Source organism: Motacilla alba, chromosome 1 (genome assembly GCF_015832195.1).
Source record: "Motacilla alba alba isolate MOTALB_02 chromosome 1, Motacilla_alba_V1.0_pri, whole genome shotgun sequence".
NCBI classification, from domain to species: Eukaryota; Metazoa; Chordata; class Aves; order Passeriformes; family Motacillidae; genus Motacilla; species Motacilla alba.
Window position 1 is genome coordinate 41,998,423 of NC_052016.1, and position 16,090 is coordinate 42,014,512.

Genomic DNA, 16,090 nt, shown 5'->3' on the forward strand with positions numbered 1-16,090 from the left:
TACACTAAACTGGGCATAATGAAAGGTTTACCCTGCATTTAAGTTCAAAACTTAAAAGATGCCAGTGCAGAGACTGTTTTTGTATTAAAAAGACACAGCAACACTTATTTTTCTTGTTTATTATGGTTACTTATCCAAGGCAATTGAAAAGTTGCTTTACTTCATTCAGGTAGCTCTTCAGGATCCCTGCTACTGTTCATCTGCAGCAGCATTTTGATATATATTCCGTGCTGTTTAGTGGCAAGATATAATCCAGTCAGAGCCTGTACCAGTATACCCAGACTCATCTTCCTAAAGACAGGCTGAGAAGTTGTGAGCCAGTAGCGTAACAAGTTTTCTTTCCCTGGCAAGGGAGTTGACATATACCTAAACAACAGAAACAGTGGTAGAAACTCTTTTATCCATGCAAGTGTCAAGATTATGTAGATAGGAGAAAGAAGACAAAATTACTATGTTAAATTCAGTACCTGGTGGTACTGAGCTCTCTGCATAAATGCTTTAAAACATCCTGACCATGCCCTGGGTCTCACCAAGCCTCGCCCTGCCCTTGCTGTGTTCTGAATTAGACAGAATGAGACCTGTAAGGGACTTCACCTGCTAGGCACTACACAGGGTCAGTGAGCTCTCTTGGCTATCCAGCCACCTTCAGTGGTGGCAGGATGGCAGCCACTGCTCCACACACCCAGGTACAGCCTGGGAGACTTAGAAGGCTCCTGCTAAACAGAAGGGCTTCCCAATGGATCACTTTGCAGATTTCACTTCGGTGTAGCTCTTACAAACTTCATTTTGTAATCAGATGACCTTAATGTATATCTCCTTCCACATCCTAAATGTCTATAAGAAGACCAGTGTGCACAGATCAAATATGTACAGAATTTACACTGAGAGCTGAACATTTAACCCATAAGTACATTTCAGTCAATACACTGCAGGTAAGTAAGACGTACCTGGCTGCAAGGCTTCCGTTCAAGGGGATAGCCAGGAAAATGGGATAGAAACCACCCACAACAGCACCTACTAATCCTCCTCTGATCACAGCACAGACCTCACAGTTCAGCTGACCTGCATGGCAAACCATATTTCACTGTCAACATCCACACATGCTCCACCACATCAATTTATAAGCTGCATGCAAGAACCTGAAAACAGGCTCTTCACAGAAACTTCCAAGCTGTATGGGTATGCAAAAAATTATAAAGGAGGACTCCTTTAAAAAATAACAACAAAAAACCCCAAAACAACAACGAAAACAGTCCCAAAACAAGAACTAAGACAAAACAAAAAACAACCACTCTCACTCCAACCTATGAGGAATTTATCATTTGAAAGCTGACCTTCAAATGAAATTGTACAGGTGGGGGGAAATTGAATTGCTTTGTTGCAGTCACTTTTACATGACAGAGTGAAAAATGCTGAAAATAAGCAGTGTGTAAAAGAATTTTCTTAGAAATATATATAAACATATGTATCTCCTTTCCCACTCCACTTTGAGAACTCACTGCTGTTCAATGCATTCTTTTTTTCAAATTCTGCTTTACAAACTGAGGTTTTTTTAAGACCACAACAGTTTAAGAGCACTGTTCTGCAGGGAGATAAAGCTCCTCTAGTGTTACATTGAGTACAGAAAGCAAAGCCCTTTCAAAAAAAAAAAAAAAAAAAAAAAGAAAAAAAGAAAGTAATAAAGAGGTTTTTACCTGAAAATAAAGGGTCATGAACGAAAGCTTCATAAACTACTGCTGTTGAAAGAAATGGAATGACAGCCATTGGCATAGCAGACACCAGGGAAGCCTTTCTGACATGTAGGATGCTCCTGAAGAAATTATTTGCTGCTAAGCCACATAAGCTTGAATTTGCTGCTAGGAAGTATTTTCCATGATTACAAAGGTTCCTGTGAAAGAAGGGAGGTAATTTCAGCAAATGAGAACTGTAAAAAAGTTTAGTTTAGTCAACTCTACAATTTTCTTCTGAAAATCCTGCAGCAAGGGGTAAAGGATGTAAATCTCACACTGGTGCAAAATGGAGAGTAACTACTTTCAAAAGCAGCCAGTGCAGCATCCTTTGTTATATGCCTGAGTTTACACACACTTCAAGAGTTGGGAAGCCATTGCTACAATTTTTCCCCACCATTATTATATTTAATGGAAACTTCATTAAAGCTCTCCTAATAAGCATGTTTCTAAGGATAACGTTTTCTGAAGAGAAATGAGGAAATATATATACAGTAAACTATATAATTTTAAAAAGTCAAGTCAATCTACTTATAATTCTACATTTTAATGTTTTGAGTAATATTAAGCACTACGGAAAAGATTTCAGAGATGTACTTGCTAATCTCGCAAAATTCAAAACACTAAAAAATGTCAGACATCAAGGACACCAACTATTTCTTGTTTTGAATAGGAAAATTCAAATGTTACCTTTATAATCACAGGCAGTGAAACATGGCCAAACATGTTAATAAATATGGAGGACTGAGATTAAAATTTCAGCAGCATATTTAAGTACCCAAACCAGAACAAATTAATGTACTCAGGACCTGCAGAATCTACTTAGTAAGGTACAGAACTGCTACATTGCACAAAATAAAAGGGAAGGAGGATGGAAGAGCTGGGGTTTGTGGTCTTTTCTTTGTTTGAGCTCCCTAGTGTTAAAAACAAGTGCTTGGGTAAACAGGAACTCTCAGTTTGACTGCAGTGTGCTTGCTCTTCCTTTCCAGACATCAGCGAGCTCCCCTCTGGATACAAGCTCTAAATCCTGCCAGTTGACTGGCAGCTACTTCTTTCCAAGGCCCAGCAATCCATAAGTCCAGAGTTTCTAACTAGACATTACCACATCACTAGTGAGTATCTGCCTTCCCTGCTCTCCTGGGGCAGAAGGAGTTTTGGAGGCTGAACATGAGGGCAGCAGATCCTACAAAAAGTTGCAGCCTTTGCTTTCTCACCGTGTGGGTAGGCCCTGTGTTACTACCAGCAGTTTGTTTAGCCAGCCATTTAGTCCTATTTAAAAAATATCAATAAAATAAGCTTCTGATTACTCTTATTTCTAAAAAAATTTACCCAAGCTGATACACACATGCAAATGGCTCGTAACAGAATCAGCTCAGGTCCAGTAAGGTTTTGCAGTGACATGCAGTATCACAAACCAAAAGGTCATTTGTGAGGCCCAGAAGGCATTTAGCTGGCTCTGTGCTGTACAGAACCCTGCTGGTGAGCCTGCAGGACTCCAGCTGACTCCTCCACCACCACCTGGATACTTTAGTCTCGCCTTCCTGAAACAGGGAGCGGTGCAGAATGAAATGCAGAAACCAGCAGGTTGATGCTCACTCAGTTCTGGCCGCAGCCCAGCCCTGCTGGACACAAGATGACTCCAGCAGAATCACATTTCAGTTTCCTAGAAAATTTTTTAGCTCTAGCACAGGACTGTGAGAATGCTCAGAGCCAGTCAGGGCTGATCAGCCATTGCAGAGCCCTCAGCTCTCGGGAGCACGTGCCAGAAACCAGCAGAGCAGGACCACAGCCAACACTCACATAACCATACTGAAAAAACATAAAACAAGTCTTCTGCTCTGGACAACAACAAGCATCCTCACAATTAACTAATTTTGTAACTGCAAGGAGAATTTGTAATATGAGAATAAGGAAAAAGAAAAGTCTTCAAGACTTGAAATGTCTGATGCACTTCTCTTCATTTATTTTATCAGCACTTACTGATCTGATTTAGGAAGCTCATTGAACATCTTTTGTATGATTTCCATCCGCTTAAATCTTTCCAAAATTAGTCTTTGCTGTGGAGAATCTAGTTCAAGAAACTCTCTTCCTGTCATCTTGAAGTCCTGGATCATAAGGAAAAAAACCCTGTATGTAATCCAAGCTACATAGCCCCAGTATGAATCAAATAAACATTGAGACTCTGCCATTATGAATCACAAATAAATTCCCTGTTTTGCATGGCAATACTCCAGGTTTAAATTGACTTAACTGTCAAATAGACCTGTAATAAAAAACCCCAACCAAATAAATACATACTTTGTAGACATAAATCAGAAAGCCTGCAGTTGCAGTGGGTTTGTGTGGCAAGGTTTTGGCGGCAGGGGGGATGGCAAGGGTGGTTTCTGAGATGCCAGGAGCTCCTCCATGTCTGACACAGTCTGTTCCAACCAGCTCTAAGACAGACCTGCTGCTGGCCAAGTCTAAGCCAAACCTCTACAGTGGTGGTGTGTGTGAGAAAGTTAAGAAAGGGTAAAAACTGCTGCAAAACAGTAGCAGGAAAAGAGGAGTGAGAACACATGAGAGGAGCAGCCCTGCAGACCCCAAGGTCAGGGCAGAAGGAGGGGCAGGAGATGCTCCAGGCTCTGGAGCCGAGATCCCCCTGCAGCCCTTGGTGCAGCCCACAGTGAGGCAGCTGTGCCCCTGCAGTCCATGGAGGACCACGGGGGAGCAGAGATCCACCTGCAGCCCCTGGAGCATCCCATGCCAGAGCAGTTGGATGCCCAAAACAGGCCGTGACCCAGTGGCAGGATATGGCCACATGGGGAGAGGAGCCCAGCTGGAATGAGTTCCTGGCAGGACCTGTGAGCCCGTGGGGAACCCACACTGGAACAGGCACCACTACTGAAGGACTGAGCCCTGTGGAATGGACCCACACTGGAGGAGTTCATAGAGAACTGCAGCCTGTGGGAAGGACTCCTGTTGGAGAAGTCTGTGGAGAACTGTCTCCCATGGAAGGGACCACACACTGGAAAAGGAAAAGAGTGCAAGGAGGAAGGAATGGTAGAGACAACACATGATGAACTGTCTATGACCCCCATTCCCTGTCTCCCTACACTTCTAAGAGGGAGGAGGACATAGGGAAAAACAGGAGTCAAGGGAGGGGTGGATGGAAGGTGTTTTAAGAATTTGGCTTTACTTTTCATTACTGTATTTTGATTTGATTGACAGTATATTCAATTTCCCCAAAGTTTACTGTTTTGACTATAATGGTAATTGGTGAGTGATCTCCCCATCCTTACCAAAAAACCCCGAGCTTTTATTCATACCTTCTCCCTGTCCTGAGGGGGGCAAAAAGTGATAAGAGGATCTCAGTAGCCACCTCAGGCCAACCCTTCTTGATTACACTTGGAGTCCAGTGATTCAAGTGCTTCTTTTCCTACACGTTTTACTGCAGAGGAAATTCTCCCAGACGTACTTTGCCAATCATACTTACCTTAAGTTGCTGTTATAACGTGAAGGCTGTGTCCTAAGCCCTACCTCTGGGACTGAGCCTGCTTCGGTTCGGGCTTGGCAGGATGCAGGAGCCGAGAGAGCGGGCCGGATCTCACCGGGATCCCTTCAGGCCGCCCGAGGAGGGTGCCCAAACCCGTGCTTTGGGATCCTACAGACAGCACGTCACAGAGCTGTAAGCACCCCCCCTCTCCCTGAGCCTTGCACACGACTTGTACTCACGCCTCTCCCTGAGCCTTGCACACGACTTGTACTCACGCCTCTCCCTGAGCTTTGCGCGCCGCCGGAGGCAGAGGGAGCCCTCCCAAAGCCCCGCGGCCCAGCTCAGGTCAGAACCCTCAGGCTGGGAAATTGTGGCTCGACCCGGATCTTCAAGCCCCACCGCAACCAGTCGCTGCCCCCGCACGCGCTGACCCTCCCCGCCCGCCTCAGGCTCCGACCTTGAGCCGTACGGACGGACACGGCCCCGCCGCCCTCACCGAGCAGCTCCCGCAGCTTGCAACATGGCTCCTCCCACCTCACGCCCTCCCCGTGGGCGCCGCCATCTTGCTCGCTCACATGACCCAGGGCCCTCAAAGGCCGCCTGTGATTGGGCCGTTGGCCGCCGTCCCAGCATGGCGGTCGCCGATTGGCCCCGGGCCGGCGGGCGGGGCCCGGCGCTGGTTGCCGGGGCGGCGGATGGCGGCGGTGGCTCCTCGATGGCGGCGGGGTTGAGCGCGGATCCTGCACCGGCGGCCGGGACGCCGGGACTCCCCCTTCGGTGCGGGGAGGCCCAGTCCTCGGGGTAACCCACTGACCCCTTCCCCTCAGCCCGCGCCCCTTCCCCGCCTGCCCCCTCAGCCCTCGCAACGCCCGCTGCCCTCTCGCCCGCTGCCCCGTTCCCTCGCCACCGGCTCCTTTGTGCTCCCTCCCCGCCCCGCCTCCTTCGAGCACCCCTCGCCCCGGCTGCGTCTCGCTTCGCCCCACCTCCAACCCCTCCCTCATCCCCTCAGCTCCTGCCTCTCGCTTGTCCCTCAGCAGCCCTGGGGGGGGAGTTGTCCACGTCCGTAAACACAGCCTCGCTCCTCCAGTTCACCTGCATCCATCCCAGTCCCGCAGCCAGCCAGCCCTGTGTGCCTTGTTCAGTCTCGGAAAGCAGCAGGCGGACCCCCTTCGGGTTCGAGAGAACCGGGGGAGGGTGAAGAGGGGAGGGGATGAAGGGGGACAGCCCCTGAGTCGCTGCCCGCGGGATGCGGGGACGAACAGATCCCGGCTGCGAACATCAGAGCGAGAGCAGAGCCGCCCCCCTCACAAACACAGTTCCCATGTCCCCGAGAAGAAGATGCCCAGCAAAGCCCTGTCATGTGCACCGCAGCTCCTCGTCCTCGCGGGGAGGGGAAGCGTTCGGAGCTTGTCCGCCTTTCTCAGACTTTTGCTTAACGAAGTAGATGAGGAAAATCTATCCCGTTTCTGTTTCTCTTTTTGTTTTTTCCAGAAAAAGGGGGAGAGAGAGAGAGGCTGATACTGAAGCCAACCAGCTGCGCTTCTGAGTGGGGAACTCCGGACTGATCTCATGGCTTGCTTTTTATTTCATTAATACTTCATTATCTCTGAAAATGAACCTTTTGTGAAGCTCTTCTCGTAACTCTCCTTATTCCTCTTTCACGAGGTGGCTGCTGCTGTGCAAGGGAAGGAATGGCATGAAGTAAATGGCTCCAGTATAAAGCAATCTGCTTTGCCCAAGTGCCCAGTGGGCAGCACTGTCACTTTAATAATTCCAGGTCAAGGGATTGCTTTCCTCGTTTTCAATCCTCTCTTTTAATACATGGGAGGATCAGAGGGACATTAAAGACCGTAAGGCTGGGTGGCTTGCAGATAATAAAAATGAAAGTGTCTGCCCAGTGACTTCTGTTGGGTAAGAGGGTGATATTTGAAGGCTCTTGTCTGGTGAGGAAAAAGGGATCTTTTCAGTCTGCTGTGTAGTCGCCTAATACATAGCTAGGAAAATTAATTCAAGAAGTGAAAGAGCTTAAAGAGGCGCTTTGGATTGTTTTTGTCTTCCTCCTTATTTGGATTACTTGGGCGTTTTTGTCCTGCAAATATTATGTTTTTGAGCATGTACAGGTGGAGTATTGAGACAGCTGCCTAGAGATGGACTGTGCCTTAATTGTATTGCATAAAATCTTTTGATTTTCAAACTTTGCTGCCAGAAGAGGAGGTATAATAAGGTTTTATATTGCCAAGGAACGTTTGCTCTTGTATTTTTATAGAGTCAAATATATTTTAAAGAAATTGAAAGCATCCCTTTAAAAAGAATCAAAAAGCTTCTTTCCCTCCCCTTCTTTTTTTTTCTTAATTGTGGAGAGCGTCGCAAGTCCTATCCAAGGGAACAGCAAGTATTCATAAAAATGAAGATTGAAGCTGCATTTCCTTACTGAACTGTAAAAGTGCTCTGCAATAGATAGTCAGTTCCTGACCTTGCAGAGTGTTCCAGTAGTACTTCGTTAGTACCTGTAAATAAGTGCTTGCAACCAGATTCAGAAGTAGGAAGAAGAATGCCAGTCAAGAAGAAAGGTGGGCTATGAAGCTTCATATCTCATATTGCGTCTTCATTGTGTTAGATTGCTGATTTCTAGTACTTTAATTTCAAATTAAAAATGCTTTAATGGGGAATGGAAATCGTTTTTATTTTGCATTGAAAATGGGAGAAAAATCTGTGCACTTACAAGAATAATTTTTAAAAGTGACTTTATGCTGTGTTTTAAGATTTACATCAAATTTGGCCTCAAATGTTTTTTTTGTAAAGATCAGCTGTCCGAGATTTTCAACAGACACCAAGAAAAAAGCTTGATGTTTAATTTTGTGAGAAGCCTCTCTTACAAACGCTAATAAATTTGAAAACTATAGTTTAATCTGTTATCTATTTGTGACACGTTTGGCGGATAAACATCAGCTATCAGTAGCAGCATAAATAAATAACAAAGTTTCGAGGCTGATTTTAAAACCAAGTTAGGAGAGCTGCGTTTTGGAGATGATTTGAACTTTTTTTTTTTTTTTTTTTCAAATGTGATTTTAATTAGCTTGAATTTCCATGCTTTAGTACAATATAAAACTACTGTCTTTAAGGCTGTAGTGTGGCAGCATTTAAGAAAAGACAAACAGTCGTACATTTGGCCTCTTCTCACCTCCAGTTTGTGTTTGCAGCTTTGGAAAATGTGGCTTCCAGTGTTCAAACAACAATTGGGAAGTATATGAAGGCAAATTCTTACTCTGAAAACCCTCGCAGACCTTAGGTTATTTCTGGTTTCTTGCAAATTGGAAACCAATTTAAAGTTTCTGAATATGTTAATAAAGTAAGGCTCATGGGAACCTTTTTTTATTCAGCTTATCTATCCAGATGTGCCTGGGTCTAATATATCCCTGGATCTGATGATACAAAATGTGGGGGAAAAGGCAAAAAGTGAATGTTACAAACAGAAATGAGGATGTAATCGATGTGACTTTGGATTCTCTTCCGTATAGGAATAATCCTTCATTAGTTATAAGTTAACATTTACTATATAAATACAAATAAAACACACAGATTGCTAGAATTATTTTCATTAAAAAAAACAATAAATGGGATTTTGTGAGTAGAAATGAAATTCTGCAGTGTAGAAGTGAAATTTCAAACCTGAAATATTTTAATGAATGGCCTTGTCATTCATGGAATTGCTTGGCATTATGTAGTAAAGGTGGAAACGTGTGTGGAGGAGTTCTGTTCTTAATAATTCACCCTGCTGTGCAGTAAAAGTGTCACCCTGGTGTACTGGGGAGGCTTCTGTATCCTACCTGTTTACAAAAGGAAAACTGAGGCTTTTCATTATTTAGGTTTTAATCCTGATTTAGGTGATTTACACTAAGGATGTTTCTGTGCTAGTTGTTCAGTTGTAATTCAGTTTCTGAATACTTGCTGCAGGACTTTAGGGGTGAAATCTTACAGGCTTCTTTGTGCAGAGGTGAGATTGGCAATCACAGCAGTCCCTTCTGGCCTTAAAAATCTCTGGATTTCCTGTTTGTTTCCAGGCAGTTGGGGTCAGTCTTAGTGTACACCAAGGCTTGACTTTCTTCTGTGGTGTTACAAGGATGTGTGTTTTGGCAACATTAAAATATAAAGTCAAGAGACCCAAATGTTCCCCTTGAAATACTTTAAATTGTCACATCAATCAGTGTACTGAAGTTGCCAGTGTGAATGTATTTGATTATTAAAAGGGTATTGTTAAGAATGTATTTAAGCATGTAAATTGCAGGATTAAAAATGTTGGCGAATCAGCAACTTCATTGTGATTTTGAACGACTTAATTTGTCTAGTTCATGCAATAGACTAACTTTCTAAATGTAATTAAAAGCATGCTGGCAACTCAAAACATTCTACCGTTTTTAAAAAGATTGCTATTTTTTCAAGTAATGCCTGTGAAATCTGTGAAAGTTAGGGAGATTGAGGGGATTCTTCCATGTTTCATTTTTGGGGTTTTTTCCCATTTATTTGGTTTATGATTTTGACAGCAGTTTGTGGCTAACTAATTTAGTATTTCTGATGATTACTTATTTTCCTTTTTTGGGGAAAATTTGGGAGTTCATGTCTACTGTCTTTCTCATCGAGGGCATCTGTAGGAATCTCATGGGATACTCTCTTGTAGGCTGTGCAGAAGTATTTCAGTATCAGCACTGAGGACAGGATTATCCCTCTCATTGTCAGCAATTCTTTCAGCACTTCTTTTCTTCTTCTGACTTAAATATTCTCCTAAAATCAGTATGGAGACAGAGAAACCTGTGAAACAAGCTTAAAACTTACTGATATTTATCACTGGAAGTTGTTCCCAAGCACTGTTCTCTTTGGCACTGGCTGGTTGTGGGTCTTTCTAAAGAACGATTGAAGCATTTTGGGAATTTACCTTTGAAATAGCTCTCACATCTAGTACCAGTCTTCACATTTCACATAGCTTTGCACCTAATTTACACTTCACTTTACTGCTTGGTGTGATGCCTGCCATCTTGCTTTTAAAAGTCCAGGCCTGTATAGTTAGGAAAAAAATACTTTGCTTAATAATGAAAATCATATAACTTATAGGAAGCTTTAATTTCTTATGGATGTGGAGGAAAAAAAAAAAAAAGGCTTGGTTCTGGTCATGTGTCAGTACCTGATTTCCATTGCCTGATGTGCTAGGGTAAAAATATTTTGTTTTTCTCACTTCTATGTGGGGGACAATGAGGCTCCACCTTCCCGGGAATGTTCATAGAGTTGACATGCTTGCTGGCAGTACCAGCAAAAAGCAAGGCTGGAAAGGGACTATGGAGTATCCTGTGGTGTTGGAACTGCTCCTATAGGTATGGGATGAGACATTGTAGGGATTGGTGCACTATTGCTGCACAATTAAACACAGGGCTCTTTGGCTTTTGCTCATCTCTAATTTTGAAGTACACTAAAGTTTTAAATCAGACAAGACAGGCATCTGACTGTAGTTACAAAATGATTTGTTAGACAGTGCCATTTAGAGATGGAATGAGATGAACAATTTTGAGAAGTAAATCATTATTTTTGCTTAATTTTTACCTTTCACAAATTAGGATATTTCTGAATAGAGTTATTCATGGAAATAGTATGGAATTTCTTGAGGAAGGCTTTGCTTCAAAGTAAAATAGTACTACCCTACAGAAGTGAAGTTGGGTTTTGCATGAGTTTCGATGTCTGCTCTCCCTCCTCCCTCCCTCCCTGAGTTGCTTAGCTTGATTTCTGTTAACTGTAAGGGACTATATTTAGATCTGTAATTGCACATATTTTGGATTCATCAACAGAATAGTTAATAGCAAAAACGTTACTGTAATTCATTCATGTCTTTCACAGTGATGGAAAGAACTAATTAAATCCATGCTCCTTGGTGATGAAGACCAGATTCCAGTTTTGGAGCCCTGCCTGTGATTCACACAGAGATGGCAGGAACCCCCACATCTGGGGCCTGGCTGCACATGGGCTTCTAGACTAACGCTGTCATCCTCCTTGCACATCTAGCTGTGTCTAGGCAGTCAGAGATATGAGTGTTGGGTTTTGTGCTGCCCTCATCCCACCTTGCGTCTCTCAAAGGGAGAGGGATTGTACCTGTAGTGGATGAAACCTGTGGGCTGCTGTTAAAACCATCTTGACTTGCCCCACCTTGTTGCCTGTTTATAAAGATGTGCTGATTCTGTCATGGAATAATTTTTTGCATCATTCCTTTTATATTAAAAATGCCTTCCAGGACATGTTTTATTAAGCACATCAACGTCAAGAATTAAAACATGTCAGTCTGAATCCATGTGGACAACTTCTGGGCCATTTAGAAGAATCTGACGGATGTGCTCTATGAAATGCTGGATTTTGTAGTGCTAATGCTGATTTTGTGGCTGGTCTGTTGAAAGGAAGGGGTCTAAAAACACCTCAGCAGGAACTTTTAAAGCAAAATTCATAAAGGATGAGACAAAGCTAGCTCCCATTCATGCCCTAATTCTCTTTCAAGCTGGAAGCTTCTTTTTAGCTAACAAAATTCAAATTTAGGATCATAACTTTTTGTGCTCAAAAAATCTCGAATGTGATTTCAGTCTTCTTACATCTTACAGCAAATTGGAAATTTTCTTTCTCATTTACTTGTAACAGGTAATTGGTATTACAAGATTTTTGTCCTTTCAGTTGCTGAATAGGAATTCTCAAATAAGTATATAGCTAAAAGGTTACCTCCTTCACTCCAAGTTTTGTTCAACTACCTCTCAGTTTTTACGGTTATTTTCAGTATGGGAGCAGTGCAAATTTTAATTATGTTTACAGACTGTGGAAAGCACAGTTTTAGATTTCCAAGAGTTAAACAAACAAATGTCAGAAAATTACTATCTAAACCATGCCAATTTTCACCACAAAGCTTTGATTTAAAGATGCCACTGTTTTTATGGCAGTGAGCTTTTTCCAGCCAGACATTGTTTCTGCTGTGAGAAACAGTGAAGTATTTTGCCTACAAAAGGACTAAAGGAGCAGGCATTATACAGAACAAGCCTTTGTTATACATGCATACTGCAAAGCTAAGTGGACTCTGGACTGGGAATAGTGAAATTCATGCTCTTTTTCAACCCTGCTGTTATTCTGGTGCTTCTCAAATGTTAATGTAGATCCGTCCAGTTTTAGTTGCCTCACCTTGGTAGGGTGCCCAGCTTTTTGTCCTGGAGTGTTTCTTTGGTCAGCAGAGAGAGAGAGATCCACCTCCAAAGGGCATTTTAACACACCTAAGATCTGCATTGCCTTCTGGACAATTATCATTTTATCTCTCCCCATAGACAAAACACAGGGTAACCACGCTATAACTCCCTTACCTCAGTTTGATGATGTCTCATTCTCTCATATAAATTTTAGTGGCAAAACATCTCCTTATCTGAGATATTTATGAGAGCTGACGCTGTGAGTGCTATAAATTAACATTATTAATTATTTTAGGGAGGAAAAAGTGTTATAAATTATTGTACTGTTAGTCACTGGAATTGGAAGCAGCCATAGTGTTGATACAAGCACAAGAGGCAGCTGTACATCCTCTCCTCCATTGCTGTTAAGTGCATATTGCACTCAGTAGAAGCAATGGCATCCTGCATTATAAGCATAATCTTCTTCCTGTTCACCCTCTCTTCTTTCCTTCCAAATTTGTTCCAGATGGCCAAGCTAGATGTCAGAGGATAACCATGGAGAAAAAGCCGAATTTGTAACCAGTGGCCAAATGTGATAAAAGATGATTTTGCAGTCCCTGCTTCAGCAAAACAAGAAAGTCTGCCTTACTCAGATATGCTTAATTTGGTCAGGTCATACCCGGTTCCTGCTTCTTAGAAGTATTTAAGATCTGTTTCACTGTGGTATCTTCTTGTATTTACTGCAAATTAACACGGTGCTGAACCACAGCTTTATAAAAATAGAAATAAAGGTCATGTTTTCTCCTGCCATGTTCATCCCAGAAAGAGCCAGCAAGGCTGCCCTGACCTAATGGATGATGGCAGTAGTAATCAACATACAAAATATGTGAAGAAAACATTTGCTCTTTGTTGGATGTGGTTCAGGAGAGATTTTGGTGGCAGAACTTTGCCAGAACAAGTCAGTGCAATCATCCCTAAGTCTGCCTTCACTTTTGGGCTGAAGAAGTTAACGCTTCCTTCAAAACGTGTTTATCCGGGAATTGAATCGTGTAGAGTTCCCTGGAAAGAGGGAATCTGGACAGTTTGCAGTTTCACAAGCAGAAACCAGTCTTTTCTGATTTCAGATGCTCCTCTTCTCTGACTGTATGGGCATATCTTGCATTATGCTGTAGCGGAATAATTCCAGGCTCCTTCTGGTTCAGATCTAGATGTTGAGCACTATGTTAACACTGCCTTGCAGATGGATGTCTGCTAAGCTGTGCTTTTAACCAAAAAACACCAACCAAACAACCCCAACCCAAATCTACAAAATCTGCAAATCTACATACCCAGTTGTTTAATGTCCAAAATGTAAAATTTACTTTATGTTGTTGCCTGAAGGCGCATGTTGGGTTTTTTTATTGACTCGGAGATTCTAGTATAATACAAGGGCTTTCAAATTAAAAATTCCAACCTGGATGTGAGAAAATGTAAGACCATAATGCCTACTTTGCTAATCAATAAAGGTAATTTTATTTCATTCCATTTTTTTTTTTTGCATTACTAGAAAGTATTTGTGTTACTGAATTGTTTTCTTTCATGTAATATGGTTCTTTTGTATGAGTTTGGAAGTTATTTATTCCTGAACAGGCATCTTTTTCTTAGTTTTCTGTCTCACTCCAATTTTCAGATTTATGTTAATTTTGATACTGAATGTTCTTTTAAAGAAAAAAAAAAATACCCAGCTGCTGTACTAAGTGTGCAACTCCTGGTTTTTACTCTTGCAACTATACATCAAGTTCCACTAGTTTTGTGTCTTGCATTCAATTAGATTGTAAGCTCTTCAAAGCAGGGCACTCTGATAATTTTGCATTGTTTAGATGTCGATTTACGTTTATTCAGCTGTATAAATAAGAGGTTTTTATTTGGTGCTATGTCATTTTGAGGGTTTGTGGCTTCATTTTTCATTCTGCCTTCATATTTGCATTGTTGATTTATCATTAACATTTGTACACCTAGATTTTAACATTGTGACACTTGAAAGGCAGAAACAAGAAGGTCAGGTGAAGCTACTTGTAATTGCAGGGTGTCTGGTTTTGGAAGGAGTCTCAAGGCCCCAGAATCTGCTCATTCTGTTGTCTGAAATGCAAACAGGTCACCTGTGTAGCCGGGTCACCAAACTGGAGCAAGGATTGTTAATGAACAGGTCCCACATTGCCTTCAACATATCTGGGAAAGGAGAACTCATTGGAAAAGAGGAATGGCCCTGGTGTGACAAGCAGCTGATATCAGCAGTTGCTAAAGTCCTTTTGTGGTCCCCTGAGAAATGATGTGGTGGGAAGAATTTGGGTCCCAGAGCGAGCCCCTGATAAGCACTGGTCTCTTCCTTATGGTAGTGTGATACATACGATTAATAGGTTACACACTAAATGCTGAGTATTTTTTTCAATATTTTATTGTAGTTTACAGGCAGGGATGAGTAGAGAAGACATATCTGTGGGATTGGAGGGGTCAGATAGTCATCTGGGGGCTCCGAAGCAGGAATGTAGCTTGGTTTTCAGGATGCTCTGATAAACTGAAATGCTGGAGTAAAGTTTGTGAGTTTATGCTGAGCCACTTCCTGATCTTTATATAATTATACTATTCCTTGTGTTAGTACAGTTAGTCAAGTTTAAGAAATTATATTTAAAACAAAAAAATGTGTGAAGGCAGCATTTTACCAGAACAGATGTGTGGTTGTATGTTGTAAAAACAAGTTTGAAGATACATGGACAACAAGGTTACATTGAACTAATCAACACAGATGTGTGAAATTTTTCTTAGTTTTCCTTACAGTAAGTTAGACAAAAAGTCTGATTCTTAACAAATAGGCAAAAAAAAGAACCCATTACATCCCTGGTTGGTTTGGTGTGTTGTGTTTCATAAAGTTGATAGTTTTTCTGTCCAGCTCCATCCACCAGTTAGTGTTCCTGTGTCATTACTGGGTGTCCAGCCTGAGTTTATAGGTTGTGTGCTAAGATAGATTTAATTCCAGAAAAACAATAAGAGGCTTTGAGAATGTCAAAAGTATACAAAAGCTGCAGAAGCTGGAACTGGGGAAAAGGACACTGAGCAGGGAAGGGACATGACAAATCAGACAAGTTTAGAAGAGGCTGTAAAGGGAGTAATGGTGGTTTGCTTTACACTTTGACATCTGGATGACAAGTAGTGTCATCCTGATTTATAATAAAAAAAAGATTGGTTTTATGTAGTAGGAAAAAAACCACTAGAACCTTCAAGCACTGAAGTCAGATGGTGAGGGATCTTGTGGATGTTGTAGGGGGTTACCAGTGCAATTAGATGCCATCTGGGTGTAAACCTGGGTCCTTCTGCACAGCAGGGAGGAAAGCCGAAGACCTCACAGGGCTCCTCCAGGCTCTCTGTGTCTGTCTGTTCTGTTTCTCAGAGTTCAGCTGACACATCATAACACAACTCCTGCCCTTCAAAGCAATCTGACTTGCAGAACATTTAGCTCTCTGCATTGTATCATCTGCTCAAATCAATATTCTGGAACAAGAGACTGGTGAGCACCTTCTGCGGTTCCGTGGCAGCTGTGTGGAGCACCGAAACCCGCAATAACACAACTGCATGGTAACACTGCTCAGTGCAAAGCTACCTGTCCTCCTTCAGTTTTCCTTGCAATTTGGATACCTGGTTTCCCCTTAATATATGTGGGCATGTAATACAGCCTTGTT

At 42.3% G+C, this 16,090-nt stretch overlaps 2 protein-coding genes across 23 annotated transcripts in view; one reads left to right on the plus strand and one right to left on the minus strand.

Moving 5' to 3' along the window:
- Positions 1-102: 102 nt before the first annotated feature.
- On the minus strand, positions 103-5,980 carry LOC119701675 (transmembrane protein 126A-like). 9 transcript variants are annotated; one of them, XM_038139316.1, is made up of 7 exons: positions 5,699-5,791; positions 5,247-5,370; positions 5,036-5,157; positions 3,708-3,832; positions 1,695-1,888; positions 948-1,062; positions 103-366 (listed from the first exon to the last, which is right to left on the minus strand). In XM_038139316.1, exons 4-7 carry the CDS (start codon positions 3,821-3,823, stop codon positions 162-164), a joined length of 630 nt encoding a protein of 209 aa, XP_037995244.1. In that variant the 5' UTR covers positions 3,824-3,832; positions 5,036-5,157; positions 5,247-5,370; positions 5,699-5,791; the 3' UTR covers positions 103-161. The 9 variants fall into 9 exon arrangements, with proteins under 9 accessions (XP_037995244.1, XP_037995077.1, XP_037994904.1 ...); XM_038139149.1 differs by having other exon boundaries at positions 5,660-5,780; XM_038138976.1 differs by lacking the exon at positions 5,036-5,157 and having other exon boundaries at positions 5,203-5,370; positions 5,737-5,877.
- The window catches only part of DLG2 (discs large MAGUK scaffold protein 2), a 981,924-nt gene continuing 971,700 nt past the window's right edge, over positions 5,867-16,090 (plus strand). For all 14 annotated transcript variants that reach the window (XM_038135749.1, XM_038135838.1, XM_038135932.1 and 11 more), the window contains exons 1-2: positions 5,867-6,003; positions 6,694-7,772. In XM_038135749.1, coding sequence (XP_037991677.1) covers positions 7,754-7,772 — 19 coding nt within the window. In that variant the 5' untranslated portion in view covers positions 5,867-6,003; positions 6,694-7,753. The remainder of the gene's footprint in view (positions 6,004-6,693; positions 7,773-16,090) is intronic.